Source organism: Megascapheus bottae, chromosome 16, assembly GCF_031878675.1.
Source record: "Megascapheus bottae isolate mThoBot1 chromosome 16, mThoBot2.hap1, whole genome shotgun sequence".
NCBI lineage: Eukaryota > Metazoa > Chordata > Mammalia > Rodentia > Geomyidae > Megascapheus > Megascapheus bottae.
In genome coordinates, this window is record NC_143524.1 from 39,127,675 (window position 1) to 39,153,728 (window position 26,054).

General features: G+C 36.8%; 1 protein-coding gene across 30 annotated transcripts in view; it reads left to right on the top strand.

The window, feature by feature from the left end:
- The window catches only part of Stk33 (serine/threonine kinase 33), a 144,506-nt gene that overhangs the window by 69,047 nt on the left and 49,405 nt on the right, over positions 1-26,054 (top strand). For 13 of the 30 annotated variants that reach the window (XR_016538081.1, XM_090348219.1, XM_090348199.1 and 10 more), the window contains 7 exons: positions 6,660-6,748; positions 8,262-8,375; positions 11,607-11,720; positions 13,827-13,967; positions 16,510-16,648; positions 19,021-19,109; positions 21,341-21,428. Coding sequence is in view for 29 of the 30 variants with exons in the window: in XM_090348219.1 (XP_090204345.1) it covers positions 6,671-6,748; positions 8,262-8,375; positions 11,607-11,720; positions 13,827-13,967; positions 16,510-16,648; positions 19,021-19,109; positions 21,341-21,428 (763 nt within the window). In the remaining variant the exon portion in view is untranslated. The remainder of the gene's footprint in view (positions 1-6,659; positions 6,749-8,261; positions 8,376-11,606; positions 11,721-13,826; positions 13,968-16,509; positions 16,649-19,020; positions 19,110-21,340; positions 21,429-26,054) is intronic. The other 17 variants (XM_090348211.1, XM_090348210.1, XM_090348212.1 and 14 more) reach the window with 3 other exon arrangements.

Here is a 26,054-nt window from a genome sequence, read left to right on the forward strand (position 1 = left end):
TACAACAAAAGAAACAACAAAATAAAATGACAACCTACAGATTGGGAAAATAATTGCAAACCATATACTCAATAAATGGTTAATACTAAAACTTCACATAGAATTCTTTTTTTTAAAATATTTTTATTGTAATTAATAAAAGGGTTACATGATATTTGCCAGATAGAAGGTGCATTAATTCATATACATTGATACCCTTTCACATATCTTGGTCCCCATTACCCTTCCCCCCACCCTCACATAGAATTCTTATCATTGAACAATTGATGGGAAATTTAATATTTAAAAATATGTTGAAAATTTGTGATACCCGTGTTCACACAGTTATACACAGTTAGCCTTTTTGTAAAATTTGAAGGATATTAACACATTTAGGAGTACTGTCTATAGTAAAGAAATACAATTACAGCTTAAAAAGACATTAACATTATGAACAGTTCTTGGAAGTTTCTTATAAAAAGTACCATGCAATCAGTATTCTTAATGAATACATAGAATGTGGTCTTACATATTCGACACATGACTTTTCTGCATTTGCAGGGAGCACTATTTTTCCTAAGCATAAAGGATGTCATTTGTTGATCTACTCCAATGCTCTGAGTCATTGATGGTTGCAGGGTTTATATTTAACCTGAGATGCAGAGCATTTCCTTCTAGACCTGATGTTAAATTATTTTGTACAATGTATAAGGTACATTCTGATTTATCTTTGTCTTACTACACATACTTGAAGCAAAATGCAGCACAAGTAGGAGGTGTGTGTGTGTGTGTGTGTGTGTGTGTGTGTGTGTGTGTGTGTGTCTTTGTTTAAACTAGTGCTTCCTTTTCGCCCTTTGTCTCTGTGGAGGGTGCTTTTTGTGCATTTTTCCTTATGTTTTCTGTTGGGTGGTTTAACAGCTGATTTTTTTTGGTCAGTCCTTTGATTAAACTCATATGTTTTGGGCTGACTTGTCTTATTTCTATCTAAATAATCTTAGAATTCACTTACACATTACTTGGAGAAAAATACAAATAAAACATCTAAGAGGAAAATTAAGTACTACATCTAAGATATTAAATCCCTCTCCCTCTTTTTGGGAACACTGACATGGTCAGATTTTGATTTTTTTTTTTAACTAAATAGAATGAACTAGGACTGGGAGTTTGGCCTAGTGGGTAGAGTGCTTGCCTAGCATGCATGAAGACCCGGGTTCGATTCTTCAGTACCACATACATAGAAAAAAGCCGGAAATGGTGCTGAGGCTCAAGTGGTAGAGCTCTAACCTTGAGAAAGTCCAAGAACAGTGCTCAGGCCCTGAGCAAAAGCCCAGGACTGGAAAAAAAAATAAAATGAACTAGATGGCTTTGAAAGCTTATGTGGGAATTATCTCTTTACAAAAACTGGGAAGGAACTCTTGCCTTAAGTTACCTTGAGTGAAATGAAGAAGGAAGCCATGAACAGGGCTCTTTTTAGAATCCTTACCATTGAACAGTAGGAAAGACCTCTCACATGAACAGAAACCTCACTGAGGCAAGGGAGAGGGTAAGTGTTCGAGACAAAAGTATCTAGGTAGAGAAAACAGAAGGGTAAAAGTCTTGACAAAGGGTATTTGAGGCATATTCAAGCAACAGCATGGAGCAGTAGCACAGAGAGAAAGCAAGATAGAATAAAGATGAGAGCTGAGGAGGGAAAGGGGAAATTTAAGGAGGGTGGGAGGAAAGAGAAGATGAAATCTGAGAGGTAGTAATATAGTGAGGGATTCCTTTATTTAAGGATTTATTTTTTAAAAATCTAACAAAGCTTGGGGAGTTTGGCTAAGTGACAGAGTGCTTGCTTAGCATGTACAAAGACCTGGATTCAATTTCTGGTACCATTTACATAGAAAAAAGCCAGAAGTGGTGCTGAAACTCAAGTAGTAGAGCTCTAGCCTTGAGAAAGTCTAAGGACAGTGCCCTGGCCCTGAGCTCAAGCCCAGGACTGGCAAAAAAAAAAAAAAGAAAAAAAATCCAACAAATCTTATCATTTCTTTTCCTCTTAAAATTTATCTCTTAATGAATTTTTTCTTTTTTTGGACTATTTACTTAATGCCCTGGTTTGAGTGTGAAATATCCCCCATAGACTCATGATTTGAACGTTTGATCACCAGTGGGAGTCTCTATTTTGGGAAGTTCTGAGAACTCTAGGAGCTGGAAGAAGGGAGATCGCTAAGCGACATGTTTATTGATATATTATCCCTGGCCCTTTCTATCTTGCTCTCTGCTTTCTGTACACTATGTATGAAGGACTTTCTCTGTCACCATGATATTTTGTCCAAGCTCCTAGATCCAAGGAATCATGGACTGAACTCTCTGAAACTGTGAGCCAAAAATAAATCCTCTGTCTTATTGTGTGTGGGGGGGCAGTTATGGGGCTTGAACTCAGCACCTGAGCTCTGTCCTTGGACTTTTCTCAAGGCTAGAAGCTCTCCCCTTGAGCCACAGCACCACTTCCAGCTTTTTTCTATGTATATGGTACCTAGTAATCAAACCCTGGTCTTCATGAATGCTAGGCAAGCACTCTACCACTAGGCCAAACTTCCAGCCCAAATGCTTTGTCTTTTAACTTGCTCATGTCAGGCATTTTGTCACAGTGGCAAGAGAGGACCTAATATAGAAAATTGGTATCTGAGAAGAAGGATCATTGATATGACTAATACCAACCCCATTGTTGTTAGGCTTCTGAATCTTCTGTAGGAGCCTGGAATGTCATCAGCAGTTTTAACAGGCTGTTCTAGTGAGAACTCAGATCAGAATTTCAAGAGAAATATATAGACAGGAAAGATTGAATTCTTAGAAGATTTCTGTCCAGGGGCAGCCCAGGCAGAAAAGTTCATGAGACTCCACCTCGATGGAAGACTCTCAATGCATTGAGGCACACCCTTTTCAGATGGAAAAAAGTATTTGGGGGGGCTGGGAAGGTGGCTTAGTGATAAGAGTGCTTGCCTAGCATACATGAAGCCCTGGGTTCTATTCTTCAGTACCACATACACAGAAAAAGCTGGAAAGTGGTATTGTGGCTCAAGTGATAGAGCATTAGCCTTGAGCAAAAGAACTTAGGGACAGTGCCCAGGCTCTGAGTTCAAGTCCCAGGACTGGCAAAAGAAAAAAAAAGTATTGTGAATTGGGCTAGAGGCTGTTCATATTTAATTCTGAAAAATAGTTTGTTACATTTTTGTCTGAGAAGCTGAGGTAACAGCTTGGCGAGGCACAGTGACTTACACTTGCAATCTTGGGTACATAGGAGGTGGAGGTTTCAGTCTGAGGCAGTCTGAGGCAAAGTTATTAAGGTCCAACCTCAACCAGTAAGCTGAACGTGGTAGTATGTACTTGTGGCCAGAGCTATGCAGGGCACCATGGCTAGTTAGATCACAGTCCAAGGCTCATCCAGGCAACAATTTCAGACCCCACATGAAAAGTAACTAAAGCAGAAAGCATGAACAACATGTCTCAAATTGCAGAGTACTTGCCTCACAAGTCTGAGGCGAGTTCAAACCCTGGGACTGCCAAAAAAAGGTGATTTCCTAGTTAATGTAGCAGTAGATATTTTACAGTATAATGTTCTGGCTGTTGCATGGATTTTGCCTGATGCTTTTAGCCAGATTTTTAGTGAGAAGTGAGAGCAAAAACCATAACAGAGGATTTGAAAACTGTGACTAGAAAAGGAGAAAGTTGAAAGTTTTGAATAAAGAGGGTATGGTTGTTAAAGAGATTAGTGTCATTAAAAAGCAGCCAAGCACGTTGCACTGGTACACCAGGAAAGATGATTTGAGGATATGTCAGGAATTCGACCTTGCCTCTCCTTAAAAAGATTGCTGCCTGGGCATTCTGATGAGACAGAAGCATTTTCCAGGATGGAGCCACACATGCAGGAGGGATCCCGGCAGCCACAGTTCAAGAGGATCCTGCTATTGCAGAGCTGGGGCCGGCCTTGCCATGACCCACACCATGCTGGGTTTGGAGGCACACAGAATACAGGAACAACTAGGGAGTAGAGGCTCTATGAGGATTTCAGAGGAAGGCCTGGCAAGAGGCCAGGCAGTTCGTAGCATGGTCAGAACCTTGCTGGCAAGTCCTGAAGGCATGCTGTGTACAGCTGTGAGGGTGAGGCCTATGCCTCAATCGAGCCCCATGGATGCTAGAAATGCAGGAGTATGGAAGCATATGGCTTTCTTTTCTATTTCACAGGGGCTTCCAGCTAAGCATTTGCCTTGAGTCTCAGAAGAGACTGCATTTAGGCTTTTGAACGATGCTGGAACCATTAACTTTGTATTATGAGATAGCATGAGCCTCTGGGGATCAGAGTGGGCCATTAAGTTTTGAATATGAAATGTTTCCCATAGTCATATGTTTTCAATGTTTGGTCTCCAGCTAAAGTATTATTTTAGGAGATTCTGGAAACTCTAGGAGGTGAGACCTAACTTGAAGAAGGAAGTCACTAGGAGTGGTTGCTTGGAGGAATATTATTCCTAGCCACTTCCTATCTGGCTCCCTGCTTCTTGTTTACTATGAGCAAAGGACTTTCACATGGCTCTTGTCACCACGAGGTTTTGTTCATGCACACCATGGACCAAACCTTCAGAAACTGAGCTACAATGACAAGAAAGTAAACACTTAATATGTTATTTTTATATATGCTTAAGAATTATAAAAATTTATAATTTTAAAATTTTATTTTAAGTATAGTTTTACCTGTATTCTATAAACTTTTTGGCCCTATATCACATGGTTATCTCTACTCTAGGGAAGGGGAGATATTAATGAGCACATTGCTACCACCAAATTAGATTCTGTTCATAAGAAAGGATATGAAATAAATATTGTATAAGCTATTAATGGTATTTTCTATAAAGTCCTATGGGCTTAGAGAATTTTTCTGTAGATTCCAATGCCATACAGATTGTTGTATTTTATAAAGGAAAAGTACCACTGGGTACGAGTGGCTCACATCTATAATCCTAGCTACTCAGGAGGCTGAGACCTGAGGATTGTAGCCAGCCCAGGCAGGAAGGTCTATGAGGCTATCTCTACTAGAAATAACCAAAAAAGCCGGAAGTGGAGCTGTGGCTCAAGTGATAGAACACTAACCTTGAGCAAAAAAAGCTCAGGGATAGCGCCAGGCCCTGAGTACAAGCCTCAGGACTGGCACGCACACACACACACACACACACACACACACACACACACACTCACAGAAGGAAAAATATCACATTTATTGTTATGAAACTAACCATCATCTTGTTTCAAAACCTAATGAAGATGGCTAAAAATGAAAATTAACAGAATTAGTTAACCTGTGAATATGAAAATTCAGAATATGACTATGTCAGTATTTTAGTAACTTAAAAGAATCATCCATTATAATCATGTAGGGATAATAGAATATATGCAAGAATGCTGTCATATCAGGAAAAATTTAAATATGATGCATCATTAAAAAAATCCAATAGAAAAAAACATAATCAAATAGATAAAGATTCATTTTTGCTTAAAAATGTGAGCATAGACAAGACGAGATATATTTCTTAGTAAAATAAAGATATTTAGCTTCATATTGTGGTCATTTATTATCCCTCAAAGGACAAATTTATATTCCACATGTCTCAAACCTTATGATTATATGCCTACAAAATGTACTTTTAAAGACTATTCAAAGTATATGACATAAACCACTAATAATCATTCCAATGTGCTCTGTACATATTTCTAAATTGGTACCATACAACAGCCAGAAAACCCAGTGTGGTAGAATTCTGGGCATATCTAATATGGACTCAGGAAAAATAGCACACACTCATTCCTATTTTTGATATATGAGTATAAAAATGAGGTTACTTCTAGTATTCCCCTTGTAGAGTTATGCAGCTTTTCCCCCTAGTTTTGCAGTTTTATAAAATCAAATTATCAGCTTCTTTGTGAAATATTTAATAAAAATTTTCTCTGAAAATAAATAGATGGAGGTTTTAAAATTTAAAGCCTCTATAATGTGTTTTACACCATTACCTTCAGATATTTAAAAAAACCACAATACTCATTGAGAAATACACTTTAAGCCAGTCGTTCGTACCTGTAATCCCAGCGCTTGGAAGATAAGGCAGGAAGACAGAGAATTAAAGGCCAGCAGGGGCGTCACAACAAGTATGCCGCCAGCTCGGGCTGCATCGTGAGACCCTGTTTCACAACACAGGAGAGAAACAGATATGCCTTGCATACCTTGCTTTACAAACAGCCTACAAACAAAAGTGTCACGGAACTTAGGAAAAATACTCTGATACCCTCTATTTCACTTTAAAAATGATCACCAATCCACCAAATTAATTTCATACCCACCTACTATTTGATAAGATACTGTTTTAGATTGTGTTTTTCAGCCATTTTGGGCTGCAGTTTTGTTTAAATATTTACTTTTCATATCTGTGCAGGATATATCCAATGCTGGTAGGTTCTCTGACTTATAGGAAGAGGTTAATAGGATAAGAATTTATTGATTTGTTTTCTTTCAGTCTAGTGCATCATTAACTTAAGGACATCACCAATTGGAAGTTGCAGTTTTCACCATCAACCTTCTATATCCTTTTTGGATCAGATTCTCTTCCTCAAAAAGTGGAAATATCTCTTCCAAGTTATTTTTTTTGTTGTTTCAGAATCAAGCAAAATGGCTGATACTGGTATGGGTAAAGAATCCACAAAATGCCCTGCCTGTTCATCAACTTCTCAGAAAAAGCTACATTGTGTATGTTCTTGTAATTCAAACATTTCTTCAGTGTGGGTGGTAGGAATATTAAAGACATCAAGTGTTGCTTTTACACACTGTTTAGTCTCACTAGAAAGAAAGAAAAAATAGCAAAGAACCTTCTGGGCCAGTCAGAGAATATAAAACATTCTACATTTTAATAAGGTTCTAATTCCATTCCCAGCTGTCTCCATAGTCTATGAATGCTGCTCAGAGAGGTTTTTTTTGTCCAGTTAGGTTTTTAAAGGAACTCAGGATATTTCCAACCCGTACTACATTATTTCTTAGAAAATGGAACCGTTAGCAGTGTTATTCTTGCTGCTCCCCTTTTAAGTGGGGTAAGTGTAAAAAAAAAAAAAGATTGGCTTTTGAAGTTCAGTTAAATCTGAATTTAAAAAATTATTACTATCAAGGTAATGCACAAAGAGGTTACAGTTGTATAAGTTAGGTAAAGAGTACATTTCTTTTTGGACAACATTACTTCTTCCCTCCCTTGCTCTGTTTTCCCTCCCATCTCTACCCATGAAATATATTATCAAAATAGGATCTAGTGAGTATCACAGCTACATTTGTTCAGGCTTTGTCCCGCCATTTCTGTGTCTCCCTTTATACTTTCAAAGACAGATAAGGGAACAAACAAGACAAAAGGAAAAGAAAAAAAAAACACAACAATGTAAATCTGAATTTTTGAGAATTTTCTTCAGTTGATGTAGAATGAGATTTATAACTATGGTTTAAAGGCTTATGACTACTTTATGATAATATCTGGTTATTTGGATGGAATTCTAAAAATACTTCACTATGTCAGTTTGTATTCATTTCAGTCTATAGATAGTCAATTGAACTGATTTGGTTACATCCATCTATAAAAATAAGAAGCAATGTTGAAGACCGTCCCTGTAGCACAATTTTGGCTTAAAAAATAAAAAAGCAGTAAGTTTAAGAAAAGTCAAAGAGAGGTCTGGAATCCCAGCCATTCAGGAGGTATTCAGAGGACGATTGTATTTCAAGCCAACTTGGGCAAAAGCAAGCCATGTGTGGTGGTTCACACCTAAAAATTCAAGTTTTCCTAAAAGCTGAATACTTTTCACAGAGGTTTCTCTGAGTAAGTTGTTGCTGTCTTATTTTTGATGAGTGCATATTTTGTGTATGTCAGACCAATTTATGTATGTCATTGGTGGTGTTTTACATTTTGAAAGAGTAATAGTGAAAGCAACAAAATTACCTTCTCTGGTGATTTTTAAAGAATCATCAGGTAAGTTCTAATTCATCTGCTTGTGTAGGCTATGTAGACTCATCTGAAAGGGAAGATTGGGTTGAAAGGCTTCTTAGTCTTCTTTAGCCGAATGAATTAATGAATTGTCTAGAAGTTAGAATTTGGAAAGGATTATATTTTGTGCATAATAACTATCGTAGCACACATTAAAGACTACAGATTGTCTAAATTTGAGTTCTCCATCAACAAGAATGTTACCTCTTAAAGTTATTTTTCAAACTTCCTCTTTGGTCCTAGTTCTCAAGAACTATAAATGTAGAAAGAAAAGCACCCCACCGACAGTGGAGTCACAGAAGCATTATGGAAGGAAAAGTTCCTCACATAAGGATGGAGAATGGCTCTGCTATTGAGGTATATAGGAGTCTTCTCAGCAAATGGTTTATGGCAAAAATTATTTAAAATATCTCTCTGAGGAAAAGAAGTAAAGGAAGAAATTTACTATTTTCAAGCATGTAAATGGATTTTTTTTGTTTTATTTTTTTTTTTTACCAAAAGCAATGTATTTTTTTCTTTCAGGAGGGCAAAATGGGCTTTAAGGTAGAACACATTTTTTAATCTACAAAATATGCTAATATTTTTATTTCTGTGTTTGCCTCTTGATACAGATTTTGGTGGCCCACTGAAATTCAAGGCTGTAGGCCCTCCATGTGATAGCCTAATAAAATTTAAAAATAGGACACATTTTTATTAGACCAAAGGATCTAGTTTAAGGATCTTGGTTGTTCTTCGTAACAATAGTGGAATATCAGTACAGACATCTCAAAGCTGCAAAGACCCAGTAACTTTATACTGTTCAATGGTTCACTTCCTTGGGGGCTGGTAATGAGGACAGTTTCCCTTGTGAAGTCCTCCATCTTTTTCAGATGAAAGAAATGCCAGTATTTTTCTTACCAGGATTTTAATTATTATATAAAATATGAATTAAATATTATAGCTACTTAAAAATTAAAATCTATCCCTTTAATATTCAGTTAAAGGTTCCATCACATGAACAATTGCAAGAATAAAATTGCATTAATGTTAAGTAAGTTTAAAAAAATTATGTCTAGGCTTGGTGGCTCATGCTTATAATCCCAGCTACTTTGGAAGCGGAGATAGGAGGGTTGTGGTTCAAGGACATCCTAGGCAAAGAGTCCCTCATTGCACTATTATCTCAAGGAACAAGCTGGGCATGGTGGTATATGCCTATAATTCTGGTTACATAGGCGGCAAAGTTAGGAGGATCTTGAGTTGAGGTAAATCCCAGGTAAAAGTGTAGGAATATGCCAGGTGCAGTGGCTCATGCCTGTAATCCTAGCTACTCAGGAGGCGGAGACCTGAGGATCAAGGTTCAAAGCCAGTCTGGACACAAAAGAACCTGAGACTCTTATCTCCTATTAACCTCTAGAAAACAAGAAGTGGGGCTTGGCTCAAGGGGTACGGTGGTAGCCTTGAGCTGAAGAGCTCAGGGATAGTTCAAGCTCCATTACCCCCCCCCACACACACACAAAAGTATAGGAATTTATCTGAAAAACAGCTAAAGCAAAATGTAATCAATTTAATATGCATTAGCTTTACTTCATCTTTTTCTCTAAATGTACTAGTTTTATCCTATTTTTCTTAAAGTTTGTCTGTATTGTCACAAAATATTTCATCTATATATTTGAGACAACTTCAAAAGCAGTTGAAGCTCAAGCTTGTTTTTTTTAACACATGGAGGCTCATTATAAATATTTTGAGCATCTTAGAGAGGTATAAGGAAAGAACATGCAATTGTTTACCTACAGTGTTTGCCATCTGCTGTCCATACGTAACTGTTGTTATGAAGACAAATATCTTTTCAGACACTTATGCATGCACCTCAGTGTATACACATGTTCATAAAGGAATCATGCCACACATGCTTTCCACACATGACATTACACTAGAAACTTCTATGTCAATGCAGGTAATCATTTCAGCAAGAAGTCTGTTAACTTTGCTGGCGATAAGTCATTTTTCCTTAATGGCCTTACTATGTGATGATATCAAAACAGTTAATTGAAGAAAAAATTTAAAAAATGAGCTGGCTATTTCTCATTAAAAAAATCTTACTCAAACAGAATTGCAATACTGTATCCAAAATGTGTTTTTGTATATTTAAAGAGAAATGAAATTTTAGTTTCTAAAGGACAAGAAAACCTAGTTGTGAAGAAATTATTTTGTTCTGTGGGGGAACAAGGGATATGACCATGTTAACTAAGACTTTATGGAATTGTGTAGGTTGGGAGATGCATATAAATACAGTATGAAAACGCTGTTTTGTTTTACTATGTAATTGCGTGACTGACCTCCAGTCATTGCTATCTGCAATATTGGGAAGAGGGAGAGAGAAACTGTGCCTTTTGAGTAATACAAAAGACACAGCTCCTTAAGGAGCCCATGTGCCATTTTAGAAGGAAAAAAAGTCGAGCCAGAATTAGCAAGAGAGTAGTGATGGTGTTTGAGGACCCAGGCCACACTTGCTAAGGGAGTAAAATTACAGGAATGGTCACCAATGGACAGCGTTCACTGGTATTGCATCTTCTTTTAGAACAGTTAGAAAAGAATGTATGCAGTAGGCAGTATGAGCAGCTGAGTTATTTTCTGGTGAAGGTCAAAGGGGTGGCACAGAGGCCGGGTGATGTCTCTAGGGAAGGCTTTGGCTGCCTCACCACAGCTGCCTTCTCACATATTACCCCTGCATGACAGATCCAGAAACGCTCCCTAGTGCTCTGCATTTGAATCCGCACTCATCCTCCCAAGTTCACAAGAAATGAAAACATTAGTGACTTTACAGTGTGTGCCAGAATACTATTGTTGGCAAACCAGGGCATTATCTCGTTGTGAGCAGAAGTTAAATGATAACCAGAAACATTATTGATCTGGATGATGGTATGATGGATAGCATTTATTTTATTCTCAATTCTGATTTACAATAAAATTTCTGCTACATACTGCAGGAGCAAAACCATATCTAATAGAGATGATGAAGATGAACAAAAGCATTACTGGTTAAGCAAGGAAGCAAGTTGTTCAGTGGTTATTTGTGCTGACTTTGTAGGGTAGCTTTCTGAGTTTTGGGATGATTTATTGTTTATATAGTATATATAATATACTTGCATGTATGTATGTATTCATATTCAATTTCTCCTTTTGTAGAAATGTTTATTTGTATTATGTTCCATATATTTCATATTCATATTTTAATATGTAGTTTTCATATTTTATAAATACATAGTCTTCTGATTTTATAAATATGTAACTTATAACATGTGTTTTCATATTCATATTATAAATTTAATATACATATTTTATGATATTCAAGCATTTCCATATTTCACCATAAGGACTTGTGTAGTTTTCCTTTAACAGGGGACACTTAATAAAACTCATCAAAACTTAACTAATTTTGCTTAAGATGTATTTAACATTGAAGCAGATATGTAATGTCTTCTCTTTGACTTTATCCTGAAGTAGAGCTCTCTTCCCTAGGGTACATTTCTATTAGTGTTATGTGTTCATTTTTAATACTTGTTGAGTGGTAGAGAAGGAAAGAGAAAAGAATTCTTTACTTTTCTTCAGGAAGTCTATACCTTTGGAAGAGTACTGGGACAAGGGAGCTTTGGAATGGTCATTGAAGCTACGAACAAGGAAACAGGAACAAAATGGGCAATTAAGAAAATAAATAAAGAAAAGGTAAGGCTATTGGCAGTAGCATCCTGAGGACATACTTTGTGTGGACAACATAATGCCAACATAATCTCTCTCTATCTCACCCTCGGGGTCATAAGCAGAGCCTGTGTGTTGGAAAAGAGTGGAACTTTCTCAAGTGGTAGAGCACCTGCCTACCAAGCAGGAGTTTAAAAGCCTTCATAGAAGCCTTTATAATTCTTTTAAGAAGTTTTTTTTTATTTCTTTGCCAGTCCTGGGGCTTGAACTTAAGGCCTGGGGAGTGTCCTTGAGCTTTCCTCAAGGCTAGAGCTTTACCACTGAGTCACAGCACCACTTCTAGCCTTTTCTGTGTTTGTGGTACTGAGGAACTGAAGCCAGAGCTTTGTGTAGGCCCTCGACACACTCCCAGCTTTTTTTTTTTTTTTTTTTTTTTTTTTTGAGACAAACTCTCACAGTGTGGCCAGGATTGGCCTTGAATTTATAATCCTCCTGCCTCTGCCTTCTGAGTGCTAGGATTAAAAGTATATATCACTAGGCCCAGCTTTGAAATCTTTGCAATTCTTTAGCACTTTAGGTAGCATCATTATTCTAACCTGGGATATTATTTCCTTTAGATTTGTGTCAAGGAGGATTAGGAGTTGGCTTTTTAAAAATGTATAGCTAGGATATTTGTAACTTTAGGGATTAATCTTTCATACCTAGAATATATAAGCTATTAACATAGTAAAATCAGGCTATATATTCAATATATTATTGCATAATAGTTCAAGCCATTTGGAGAGGGAGGTAGGAACAGAATAGAAATGGATTTTAGGAAAAAATGTGAGAGGTTTCCATAGCTAGTCCCATCAAGAATTCACTTCTCATGGTCACTGTTTCTCTTGATCCTCTAGGTTAACCTTAAAATGTCCTTTCATCATGAGCAGGGTATAGTAGGGTAGCCAGTGTCCTAAGAAGGTGAAGGTTGGAGAGTAATAGAAATTAAAAGCAGAAATTACTGTAGGTAAAAATTTAATTAGGGAATGTTTATTTTATGGCCAGTCCTGTTCCTTCATGTTATCCCAAACTGGTGAGTGGGAGTAAGATGAGGAGTCCATCTTCCGTTATCCCTTTCAGGAATAGTTTTATGTAGATATAAGACTGTAAAGGAAAGCAGTACTTAAACTGTACAAGTAATGGCAATTTCAGCACTCGTGGAGTTGATGACCTTTGGGACAGTGGTGATATCCCTACCCCTAGAAATTCTTAGATGACTTGTACATCAGTGACGGCATCTATACCCTGAATGGAGTCCTGGTGCTTCTGGCATGGTTCTGCATTTACTTTGGCTGTCAGGCATGGTTAAGATTAGATGTTAGGAAATAGTTTGGGGTTAGGTTAGTCTGGATGTAAGGTCTCTCTTTTTCCCTGACTGTCTCAGCCAGAGGGATCAGGAAGGGATACAGCAGGGTTGAGGTAAAACTTCTGCCTAGTGTTTTTCTTGGTGTAAATAAATTAAATCAAAGCACCCCTAACAAAACAAAAGAAAAGCATTTGGTTATAAAACTAACTCCAAATAATGTCCCTGGCTTTTCTTTTCTTTTCTTTTTGTTGGTTGTGGGGCTTGAACACTGGGCCTGGGCATTGTCCCTGAGCTCTCTAGCTCAAGGCTACCCCTTGAGCCATACTCCTGGAGCCATAGCGCCACTTCCCATTTTCTGATGGTTAATTGGACATAAGAGTCTCACAGACTTTAGTGCCTGGGTTGTCTTTGAACCGAGATCCTCAGATCTCAGCCTCCTGAGTACCTAGGATTATAGGCCTGAGCCACTGTGCCTGGCTTGACCCTGGCTTTTCCTTTTGAAATATCAAGAAGCATATGAAAAGCTGGAATGGATGATTTTGTGAGGGGCTAAGTGTGATACTGTAGCTAATATATAGGAACAGTTTAAGAGATAGGTATGGTTTGAAGCCCAATTAAATATAACTTAAAATTGATCCAAGGAAAGACAGGGTATAGTTTTATCTGATATTGGGTAAACAATAAAATATCTGAAAAAGAAACTTCTCAAGAAAGTATAAAACCACTGACTTTCCTGCGGAAAGTAGGAATGACACTCATAAGTAAAATCTATTCCTGTATTGATTTAGGCTGGAAGCTCTACTGTGAGGTTACTTGAACGAGAGGTATACATCCTAAAAAGCGTAAAACATGAGCACATCATCCATCTTGAGCAAATATTTGAGACGCCTAAGGTAAACCTGCTGCATTTTGAAAGTTGTTATTACAAAGTGAGTGTCATTTCATTCTGAAGTAATACCTTTGGGCATAGGTCTGTAGCTAGAGATTGATGAGAGCATTTGAGAGGACTTTTATTATTGATTGTATAATTAGGTATCTTAAGTATTAGACTGATGTCTTTAGGAATATGTTCTGGGTGGAAACAAATGTTTAAAGTTAGAACAATTCCATATACAACCAGATAGTCTACATTCCTTAGAGATGATATTCCTCTTCTTTGATTCCTTGTCTTGGAATATTGTCATAATTTTGCAAAGTTAGTGTCATGATCAAATTGTCATGACATGTTTGGTACTACATGGAAAATATTTTATCATATGTCTTTCTAATGTGTTCTACTATCTTTATTCTTTCATGTTATTATTATTCTGTACTATGGGGCTTGAACTCAGGGCCTAGGTACTGTTTCTGAACCTCTTTCACTCAACGCTAGCACTCTACCACTTGAGCCAAAGCGCCATTTCCAGCCTTTTCTATTTATGTGGCACTGTGTGTGTGTGTGTGTGTGTGTGTGTGTGTGTGTGTGTGTGTGTGTATGGGCAAGTGTGCTAGTCCTGGAGCTTGAACTCAGGGACCTGGGCACTATTCTTGAGCTTTTCTGCTCAGGGCTACTACTCTACCACTTGAGACACAGCTCTACTTCTTTCTTTCTGGTGGTTAATTGCAGCCTAAAGGACTTTCCTACCTGAGCTTGTTTCAAACTGTGATCCTTAGATCTTAGTCTCCTGAGTAGCAAGGATTACAGGCCTGAGCCACCAGGGTATTTTGTTCTTTATCATTACTTTTGAGCAATTTGATTGTAACATATCTTGTGTAATTCCTGTCATATTTCTTGTGCTTGTGCTTCATATAGGATGTTTTATGGGTTCTACCAACTTTTTGTTTTAATTTCTTTTGAATGGGATCTCTTGATTCTCACCCCAACCCAGAGTTGACCTTTATTTTATAAGTTCTATTGATACCATGTTGATGAACTCACATATTTAAAATTAAATCACCTTATACTGCAATCATAGCTAATGCAGCATCCCTTTCCAGATAGACCACTGATTATGTCATATTCTAGTGATCTTACAGTGTTACCAATGAAAAAAAGTATGGCCCAGTCCAAAAGCTTATTTATTGTGTTTCAGAAATTGAAGGCACTTTTGAAATTCTGAAGAATCAGAATTGTGTCTATACTAAGAATGATTGTAACCTCGTTTTCCCTTTTATGCTTACTGGTTGTCCACAGAAGTTATATTAGCAGAATCAGATCCTCAAATCTTAAGAACAACAAAACTCCAGCATCATTGATTAAAGTGGAAAGATGGCGGGTAGGCTGTGTCTGATAATAACACATATAAAAAAGACTTACATTTTAGTTGACTATAAATCTTAGATGACTTTGCTGTTGGAATGCCTAACGGAATCTTAATGTGCCACAAAAGAGACAGTAAACATGGAAAAGATATTTCATCCATGCTTCTTACTACTCATGCCCAATTAGTCACTAAACCTTACTGACTCTTCCTCCTAGGTACTTTTACATCTTTTTATTTTCTCAATTCTCGTCTCCATTTTGTATCTCACATCAACCTCCTATAAGCAGAAGTAAGTTAGATTTGTCCTGATGTCTATTTTTGTATGGCCCATAAGCTAAGTTCTCTGCATTTTCAAAACATTGAAAAAATGTAAAAGTGTAGTATTTTATGACATGTGAAATTATATGAAACTCAGATTTCCAAGTCCATAAATATGGTGTCATATTGTTTATGGCTGCTTTCACACTGAGCAGCATAGCTGAGTAGTGAAAGAAACTATGGCTTAGAAAGCCAATAATATTTACTCTTGGCTTTGGCCTTTATAGAAAAATTTTGCTGATCTCTATTCTATATCATTGTTAGTGTTCATTTAGAAATACACTACTGATACCATATAACGTCTCTTTCCTCCCAAGGCACAGGCTTAAAACTCTCAAGGGACTTGCTTACTATGCTGCTGGTGGTGGTATGTGGAGGTGGTCCATTCTCTTTACCAACTGGCACCAACCTGTTCTTTTTGGCTTTATTCCTCATCTCTCCCCTCTTTCCCACTCTGACAAACTCTCAATGTTCCTAATGTAGGGATATGTATTGTTCTTTTAATAACAAATGCTGTTTCAAGCCTCGCAGTCTTTACACATACTATGCAATCTGCCTATTCTTTTCTCAGATTTCCTACCCATAAATACCTGTTGAGACTTCAAGCCTTAGCTTAAAGGTTTTCCTCAGTGAGCATTCTTTAGACAGAGGCTGGTCCTCCTCTGTCACCCAATGGCAGTTTGAACCATTACTGTTATTTCTATAAGCTTGAGGGTACTTTATCTCATGCTTCTTTATTCCTCTAGTACCCCATACGGTATCTTGTTTACTGCATAATATATTAAAGTATCTTTGAGTGAATAGATTGATAAATAGCATTCCAGTCATATAGACAGTGTAAACCGTTTTGAAGATACCCAGCTATATAATTTATTTTCTCTTGTTCTCTCTTTTAAATACATTATGTCAGAAAATGTACCTTGTGATGGAGCTTTGTGAGGATGGCGAACTCAAAGAAATTCTGGATAGGAAAGGACATTTCTCAGAGAATGAGACAAGGTGGATCATTCAAAGTCTTGCATCAGCTATAGCATATCTTCACAACAAGGGTAAGAAGAGGGCCTATCTCAGACTCCATCCATGCAGTTAGCACTTTTGTTTAAGGGCAATTGTATTCAGGATTCACAATCACATTCACAGAACTTAATAGTATGGGTGATTTATTTGTTATTTATTTTCTATTTTTCCTTTATGGATATTTCTATTCAACAATCTTAAAACCATTTAATAGATAGACAAATCAGTGATAACGGAAATTTCCTAAGAATTACATATGCACCCATGTGTGCTATACCCACACACATATATGACTTTGAAAAGTTTGAGGTGTACCCCAAAACTGAATAGAAAATACAAAAAATCCCTATACCCCCTGCTTCAACATATGTACAGCCTCTCCACTATTAAAATTTCATACAATGGTGGTAAAAATATTACAGTTGATGAGCCTGCACGGACACATCATGGTTACTCAGAGTTCATAGTTTACATTAGGATTTGGCTGTGAGTGGACATTCGTGGGCTTTGACAAATGTAAGAGTGGCACTGATCCACCCTGTGGATCATTCAGAGTAGTTTCAGAATAATTGAATAGGGTGGAGTGGGATCGAGGGGAGGAGGTAGAAAACGAAGAGAAGAAGGAGGGAGAGTACAGTCAGAAATTCAATACAATTCTACAAAATTAAGAAAAATGAGGGAAGTGGGATAAGAGAGAGGGGTGATAATAATCAAAGGGGTGACAGTGACAAAGGCACATTATATTCAGACTGCTTTGTTGAATGGCACCTCCTTCCTACAACTTCTTGATATGAATTAAAAAAACACTTTAAAAGTATTCTAATTCAAAATAGAGGCATGGCTTAAGTGATAGAGTGCTAGCTGTGCACAGAAAAAAATCCTAATTATTTTCATAGCTCTATTGTTCTTGGTACTACTTTTACTGTTTTGCCTCATGTTTCTCCTTTTCTTCAAAGCTGCTTTTTGGTTAGATAGGACTTTAGAATTTTCTTATTTTATAAATGAGGAAAACTTTGACAAAAGATGCAATGATGTTTGACATGGCAAAATTGATGCTGAAACCCAGTAGTTCCTTTGGCAGATATGTCCTAAGTACTTACTGCATTTTGTTAGGTCCTAGAATAATAAAGAATAAAAAATAACACCTCTGGCGCTCAAGGAATTTCACCTAGTGGGACATGGAGATGGGAAGCATTTGCAAACCACTACAATGATTTCTATAATGGAGCGCCATATAAAGTACAAGCCTCATAAGAGCACAAGTGTCTCATTTGATTTGGAAGGTCAGGAAAGAATTCAGGGGAAGCAATATTTGAACTGAGGAATAAAAACTCATACCAAAAGGGAAATAATTTTTCTAGGCAGAGGGAAACAATTTTTGCCAAAACTTAATATGATCATATCAACCCTTTCAGATGAAGCTATAAATTTAGCATAATTCTAAATAAAATCGTAACATTTTTCATGAGACCTAAAAAGATAATTATAAAATACGGTGGGAATAGAAAAGACAATGAAAAGAAAAGCAATGGAGGGAGCAGGAATACATGCCCTGCCAAAGACCTAAATATGTTATAAATATATTAATTAAAGTGGTTTGGCATTTATGTAAGAACAGACAAGCTGAGCAATAGAAAAACATGAAAAACAAAGCCTGGAGTGTATACAAGGAGACTAACAATAAATGATTATGTATAATTGCCAGTGTAGGACTCAGTCAACTACATTTTCCTAGAAATTGTCCACTTTTGAAATCTAGAGTAATGACTTTTCTGAATATGAACTGAACTAGTTATTTGCAAAAGAAATATTTAATACATAATTTATTTGCATGTACATAAAAATCCTACCTGAGCTCTGACATGCTCAATTATAGATGTAATGTTACAGGAGGTTTTAAAAATTATTTTTTTAGTATACATAGAGTAGAAAACGTATGTTGATATTGTAGAAACTATATATTAAAGTAAGTGTGTTGTTCATATGTAGCCAAATTGCATTGTGTTAAAAATGTTTCTGTTAACAGCATATATGTAGATGAAAAAGTAGCCCCGATTTCCCTAAGGATATGGGGAACCTTCCTAAGCTGTGACTAACACTGTGGAATGCCTAACCTGGTGACCCTCTTCTCCCTCCTCATCAGACCTCTTTGGGTGAAGAACAGCAGATTGGGCCACAGGGGAGAGAGAACAACAAAATGGCTTCTTGGGTTTAGAAACAGGGGCAAAGAGTTTGTTTATGAGAATAACTAGAACAGGGGACAATTAGACTTGGCCCTCCCTTGGAGTTTTCAGCAATGGATATTAATCTGTTCAATATATTTATTTGTTCTATTTGTATCCGCTCTAATTAATTATTTGTTTATGATTCACTTCATTTGATTTGTTGTTTATTTTCTTGGTAGATATAGTGCATAGAGATCTAAAACTGGAAAACATAATGGTTAAAAGCAGCTTTATTGATGCTAACAATGAAATGAACTTAAACATAAAGGTAAGGTATTAAAGTCATGGTAAACATTTGCCTATAAACAGTTGGAGAGCAAAATGGAAGAGTGCATCTTTTCAAATACAGTTTGGTTGTTTTTAAGCAGCCCGAATAAAAGTGGCTTGTGCTAAAAAATAAAAATTTCACAAAAGAGTTTGTAACTGACAAGAATAATTTTACAAGTTAAGTGGGTGCTCCAAATCTGTTTTTAAAGTACATACTCATTTGGATAGTTCTAAATCATTAGTTAATAGCAAGCAAACAGATGCTCTGAATTCTAATTAATTTCAGAATTATGCCTGGTAATTTGATGTAAATGTGTTACAGATTTAGAGAAAAACACCTTGGCTGTGCTTTTGATACTAAATTAATGCTGCACTCTGTATTTTTCATTGAAAATTTTCCTGGGTATTAATATTTATGTCTTAAGCACAATTAATGTGCCAAGTGTTTATCCTTGAAGATTTTATTCAAATTAAGTGCTCCTTAATGTCAAATAAATGATAGGATACATTATTTATTACTTAGTATCTTAATAGCAGCTGCTTTCAAAATATGTGAATGTGTTAATTTTGGAATGAAATGGTGTCTGAGTAAGATGCAGAGCTCAATTCCTGTGTACCACAAATAGTTCAATAGCATTGTTGGTTTCCCCACTTATCACAGAACTGTTCTCACGTTAGCTCCTTTGTAAACTCTGTAAGGGCAAGAACTATGTACATCTTATTCACTTTGGACCTTGGACTGGTGCCTGAGACATAAAATATTCTCAGTTAATATTTGGTGAGTGAGAGAATTGATGTTTTCCAAAATAATAAATTGGCTTGAATCCTTGCTTTAGGGGCTGGGGGTTGGGTCTTAAACTCAGAGCCTTGGCACTGCCCCTTAGTTTTTTCACTGAGGGCTGGTGCTGATGCACTACCACTTAAGCTACACTTCCACTTCCAGCGTTTTTGCTGGATAATTGATAGTAGCAGTCTCACAGACTGTACTGCCTATACTGGCTTTGAACTGTAGTCTTCAGATCAAAAAGCCTCCTGAACAGTTAGAATTACAGATGTGAGTCACCGGTGCCCAGTTTATCAAACCTTTGTCTATTAGATATCTGTAGAGATTTTCTGTAGAGAAAGATACATATATTCCAAATGGGATATTCATAAAACCTTCCAGGATATTCATAAAACCTTCATCAACCTTCATTTATTTAGAAAAATGATGATATCATATGTTAACTAGAAACACTTAAAAATTCTATAAGGTACTAGCAGCTTTGCATTCAGTGTGAACCAAAAGCTTATATTTGGTGGTGTGATCAATACATGTGCCTGTTTTTTTTCTGCTTTTGGCCTAAGGGTGTTTCACCTTAGGAGACAAGATCAAGGGCATATACTGAATATTTAATAACCAAATGTTTAATTACCAAGATTTAGAGCAGAGCAGGAAGACTGCCGTTGCGGCAGAAGGCCTCCTGTGTATTGGTAGTTCTACTGTGTTTGTGTGGGCTTTTTTTTTCTTGCTAATTTTCTTCTAGTTTTTAACAGTGCATTAATTATTTTAATTATTGTACTTTTGAATCACAAAGGAAATTATAGTAAAGACAAGACAGAATTTGCCGATTATAAATAATTATTTAAAAGTAGCATTTCATATAGACATGTTTTATTTTATAAAATTAATATGTTTCTATGACATACAAACCCTTAGCCTAATTTTGATTAAGTTCTAAATACTAAGTCTCAGTGATTGTAAAAAGAGGTTCCCTTCTTGAACACTCGTTTGTTAAACCTGTCATTTAAAATATGATGTAAAAATCAACGTTAATAAAGAAAAAAAAGTAGCATTTCAGTAAGTGTCCAAATGGGTAATTATTTACATTTAGAACACTTTACTGGGATAAAAGTTGAGCATCAGAAAAACAGATAAATATACGAAGGCTAGAACGTTTGCAATGAGAAACAAAAATCTTTAAGATACAACTTCCTGTTTTCAACAAGTGAACTGAAGGCAAGAATAATCAACATCATGAATATCCAAGATTTGCAAAACCAAGTTTTTCCATTCAGAGAGGTAGCTGGGAAGGAAAAGCAAGATCCGATTAGTAATTCAGGGAAGTCATGTTCCCTAGAGCAATGGAGTGAACACTCTTGTGATGTGGAAGTCCTGGGGCAGGAGGTCCTCCTGGAGGAGCAAGCCCTGGGACAGGAAATAGGTGATGATGTCCGCATTTCTTCTCCTAGGTGACTGATTTTGGCTTGGCCGTAAAGAAACATGGTTCCAGAAGTGATGGCATGATGCAGACTACATGTGGGACTCCGATCTATATGGGTGAGTTAGTGGAGTGACAAGGGTTGTTTTTTTCTTCTTTTTGGTTAGAGACTGGCACTTGAACTCAGTACCTGATGCTTTTCTTCTTTGACTAGTGCTCTACAAATTGAACCATGCCTCTAGCCCCAAGGTTCATTAAGAAGTAGAGCAACTAATATGGATTAGAATTTGAACAGTTACCTTTTGCCACATTAAGTTTCTGATCAAGCTTTTTGTCTTTTTTTATGTCTACTAATTTCAGTTACTCTATCATTTTTTTCATAGCTTTGACTTTTAAAATTATTTTGTTAAAAATTGTGTTTCTCGGCCTGGGAGTTTGGCCTAGTGGTAGAGTGCCTGCCTAGCACGCATGAAGACCCGGGTTGGATTCCTCGGTACCACATACATAGAAAAAAGCCGGAGGTGGTGCCGGTCTCAAGTAGTAGAGCTCTAGCTCTAGCCTTGAGAAAGCCCAAGGACAGTGCTCAGGCCCCGACCTCAAGCCCAGGACTGGCAAAAAAAAAAAAAAAAAAAAAAAAATTGTGTTTCTTTGGAATCCTCTTAAAGTTGTTTATATCCTTTAGATTTGAGGGAGGAATACCTAAACACAATTTGTTAAATTATGCTACAATCATGATTTTTGGCATTTTTATCCAATTTCACTGTATCAAACTATTTCCAAAGGACTATTAATATATTTTGGTAAGCAACACACTACTGCTCTTCTCATTGTGATTTTTAAACAACTTTATTAAATTTTAATTTAAATACCATGAAGTTGCCTAATACAGTTTTTTCATATTTCAGAATTGTACAATCATTACTACAATGTAGTTTTAAGACAATTCAACCTCAAAAGGTTTTCTGGTGCCCATCTGTACTCAGTCTCATTCCTGTCTAAGCCCCAAGTAGCCACAGACCTTCTATATTTGCCTTGTATTTATCCTTCTCTTCTATCCTTTCCGTTCCCTTTCCCCTCCCATTTTCTTTTTCTTTCTCTTACTCATCCCTTGCCTTGTTTCATTTCTTTCTTCCTTCATACTCCTTCCACCTCTCTTCCTTCTTCTCTCCCTCCCCTTACCCTTCACTCCTTCCTTCTTTCTTTCTTTTTTCTTTTTTGTCTTTTACATGTTTCTTTTTCTGAACATCTTATATACATGGTGCCATACCATATGTAATCTTTTATATGTGCTTACAGAATGTTCTCAAGGTATAATCATGTTGTAGCATTTATCTATAGCTCTTCTTTTATGTCTTAGTTATCTTTTGCATGGATGTGACATATCTTGTTTATCCACTTACTAGCTGATACTTACTTGGATTGCTTCCAGCTTGAGCCTATCATGAGTAATGCTACGGCAAACATATGTGCAACATGTCTTTATGAGGACATTTGGTTTCACTTTTCATGGGTAGTTACCTAAGAGTGAGGTTGTTGAATGAAAAAGTATCTATGTTTAAGTCTTTACAGAGACGCTATAACTTGGGCTGGGAGTTTGACCTAGTGGAAGAGTGCTCACCTAGCATGCATGAAGCCCTGGGTTTGATTACAGGTACCACATACATAGAAAAAAACCAGAAGTGGCACTGTGGCTTAAGTGGCAGAGGGCTAGCCTTGAGCAAAATAAAGTCCAAGGACAGTGCCCAAGCCCCGAGTTCAAGCCCCAGGATTGGAAAAAATAAAATAAAATAAAAAGACTATTAGTTTTGTTTAAAAAAAAAGTAGTTACAACTTCCCCACCAGAAATGTGTTAGGAATCCATCCTTTTCACATCTTTGTTAAATGTTTTAGTTTCTTTATATTCTTCTTGAGTCTTTAAACTTCTATTTTTTTTTTTTGCTAGTCCTGGTGTTTGAACTGAGGACATGGGCAATATCCCTGAGCTTCTTTTGCTCAAGGCTAGTGCCACAGTTAGCATTCTACCACTTGAGCTATAGCATCACTTCTGGTTTTTTTTTTTTCTGTTTATCTGTTACTGAGGAATCAAACCCAGGGCTTCAGGCATGGTAGGCAAGACTCGACCACTAAGCCATGATCCTAGCCCATCCTCTTGACTCTTTATCCTTTTAATTATAGCCATTGTAGTAGGTATGAAATAATATCTCAACATGGTTCTTACCTTGCATTTTCTAATGATTGATGATATTAAGTATCTTAGCCTATAGACACATGAAGAAATGCTCAACATCTCTGGTCATAAAAGAAATGCAAATCAAAACAACTCTAAGATTCCACCTCACTCCAGTTAGAATGGCCAGGATCTAGAAAACTAATAACAACAGATGCTGGAGGGAATGTAGCCAGGCAGAATCACTACTACACTGTTGGTGGGAGTGCAAACTCGTTCAACCACTATGGAAAACAGTGTGGCAGTTCCTCAAAAGACTAAACATAGAGCTCCCCTATGACCCAGCAATTCCACTACTAGGCATTTACCCAGTTGTCCAGAAACAAGGACATACTAAATCCACTAGCACAACAATGTTTATTGCAGCACTATTTACCATAGCAAAGATATGGACTCAACCCAGATGTCCCTCAGTTGATGAGTGGATCAACAAGATGTGGTATTTATACACAATGGAATTCTATGCTGCAGTCAGAAAGAATGACATTGCCCCATTTGTTAGGAAATGGAAAGACCATACAGTATGACGCTAAATGAAAGGACCTCTAGGATATAGAAACAAAAGCCATATAATGAGTGATTGTTGTCCTTAATGTACTATGTTATCTCTCATCTCTTTTGCTGTCCCTTGGTTATCTCATACTGTTACAGTATCTCACTTTGTTATCTGATATATTGGATATATTTGTATTTGGTTATTTGAAATTGGATAGGGAAGGGGGGGAAACAAGATGAGGGTGGGGAATGGGGGAGGGAAATAGGGGCCAAGACATGAGAAAGGATATCAATGTATGTGAATTAATGCACCATCTATCTGGCGAATATAATGTAACCCTTCTAATAAAATATATGAAAAAATGAAAAATATACTTTCTACATGTTTATAACCTTTTTGAACAATAGCTGTTGTCTGTTAATGAATAATTTGAAATTTGTCATTCCTTTTTAGGGATATCTTTTTATTATATTTTCAATTTATATTAGGTTACTTAAGTTTTCTATACTGTGAATAATTTTGATTATTTACATTTTGGTAGAAAAGTTCATTTTTTTCAGATATTAAGTTTTATTGAGATAAATGATCATAATGTGTCAAGTGTGTATCTCCATTATAGAACCCTATAAAGCCCTAATGTTTCTTTTCTTTTGTTCTTCTTTTTGTCAGTTACAGGGCTTGAACTCTGGGTCTAGGCATTGTCCTTGAGTCCAAGGCTAGTGCTCTACCACTTGAGCCACAATCCAACTTCTGGTTTTCTGACAGTTAATTGGAGATAAGAGTCTCCATGGATTCTTTTGTACCTGGCTGGCTTTAAACTGTGATCCTCAGATCTCAGCCTCCTGGATAGCTCGGATTATAGGCATGAGCCCCTGGCTCCTAGCCTATATGGCATAGTATTAACAATATGGCCTGAGAAATATGGCTAACTAGGAATCTAGCCCTGTCCTTATTATCTATTTTTGTCATAGTTTCTACTTCTCTATACTACAAGTCATGGCACTCGTTCTGTAAAAAGTCTGTTAAGGACTATTCTGTTCTCAGTACTAGGAATACAACAGTACATGAAAAGTAATGTTTGCCTTTCATATTCTCTTTTACCAAGAGTTGAAAATACCTATTACTGAAAAGTATTAAGAGCAAAAAATAGAATAGTAGCAAAGGTAGGAAGTCTTTTAACTATGAAATACTTATTTAACATAATGCTCAGTTTTAATTTTAAAATAATACCTATTTTATAATCATACTAATCAAATGTGTTAGTGATTAGGATAGCTTATTGGCTTTTTCAAGAACCAGCATTGTGTAATGTTACTTGGATTGTTATTTCATTATCTGTGGCTTGTATTATTTATTTCATGTTTATTTTGGCTAATGTCTTTCTGTGGCTCACACCATGAGTGTGATTTCAGGAGGCTGAGATCTGAGGATAAAGGTTCAAAGTCAGCCTGGGCAGGATAGTCTGTGAGACTCTTTATCTCCAGCCAACCACCAAAGTTCAGCAGTGGATCTGTGGCTCAAGTGGTAGAGTGCTAACCCTGAGCAGAAGAGCTTAGGAACGCACCCAAACCCTAAGTTCAAGCCACAGACCAGCACACACACACACACACACACACACACACACACACACACACACACACACACACCACAATGTAATTTTGCCTATTTTGTACATTACATAGGTTTAAAAAAGTCACTTTATGGAAATAGGATTTATATGCAGTAGAAGGGCTGCATTTTAAATGTAAAGTTCAGTGAGCTGTCAGGTAATCACCATTGTAGTGAAGATGCAGAAGAGCTCTAGCACCTTGCAGAGTCCTGTGTCCCTCTCCATCCATCCCTGCCCAGGTCCTGGCACCTGAAGATGCTTTCTGTCACCACAGCTAAAGTTTTGCTTGTTTATATAAGTAGAATCATCCCTATATTCTTTTATGCTTACAGTCTTTTCTGTTCTACATAATGATTTTTGAGACTATGCTTGTAGTTTATTCCTTTTTATTGCTGAAGCATATACTTAGTTCA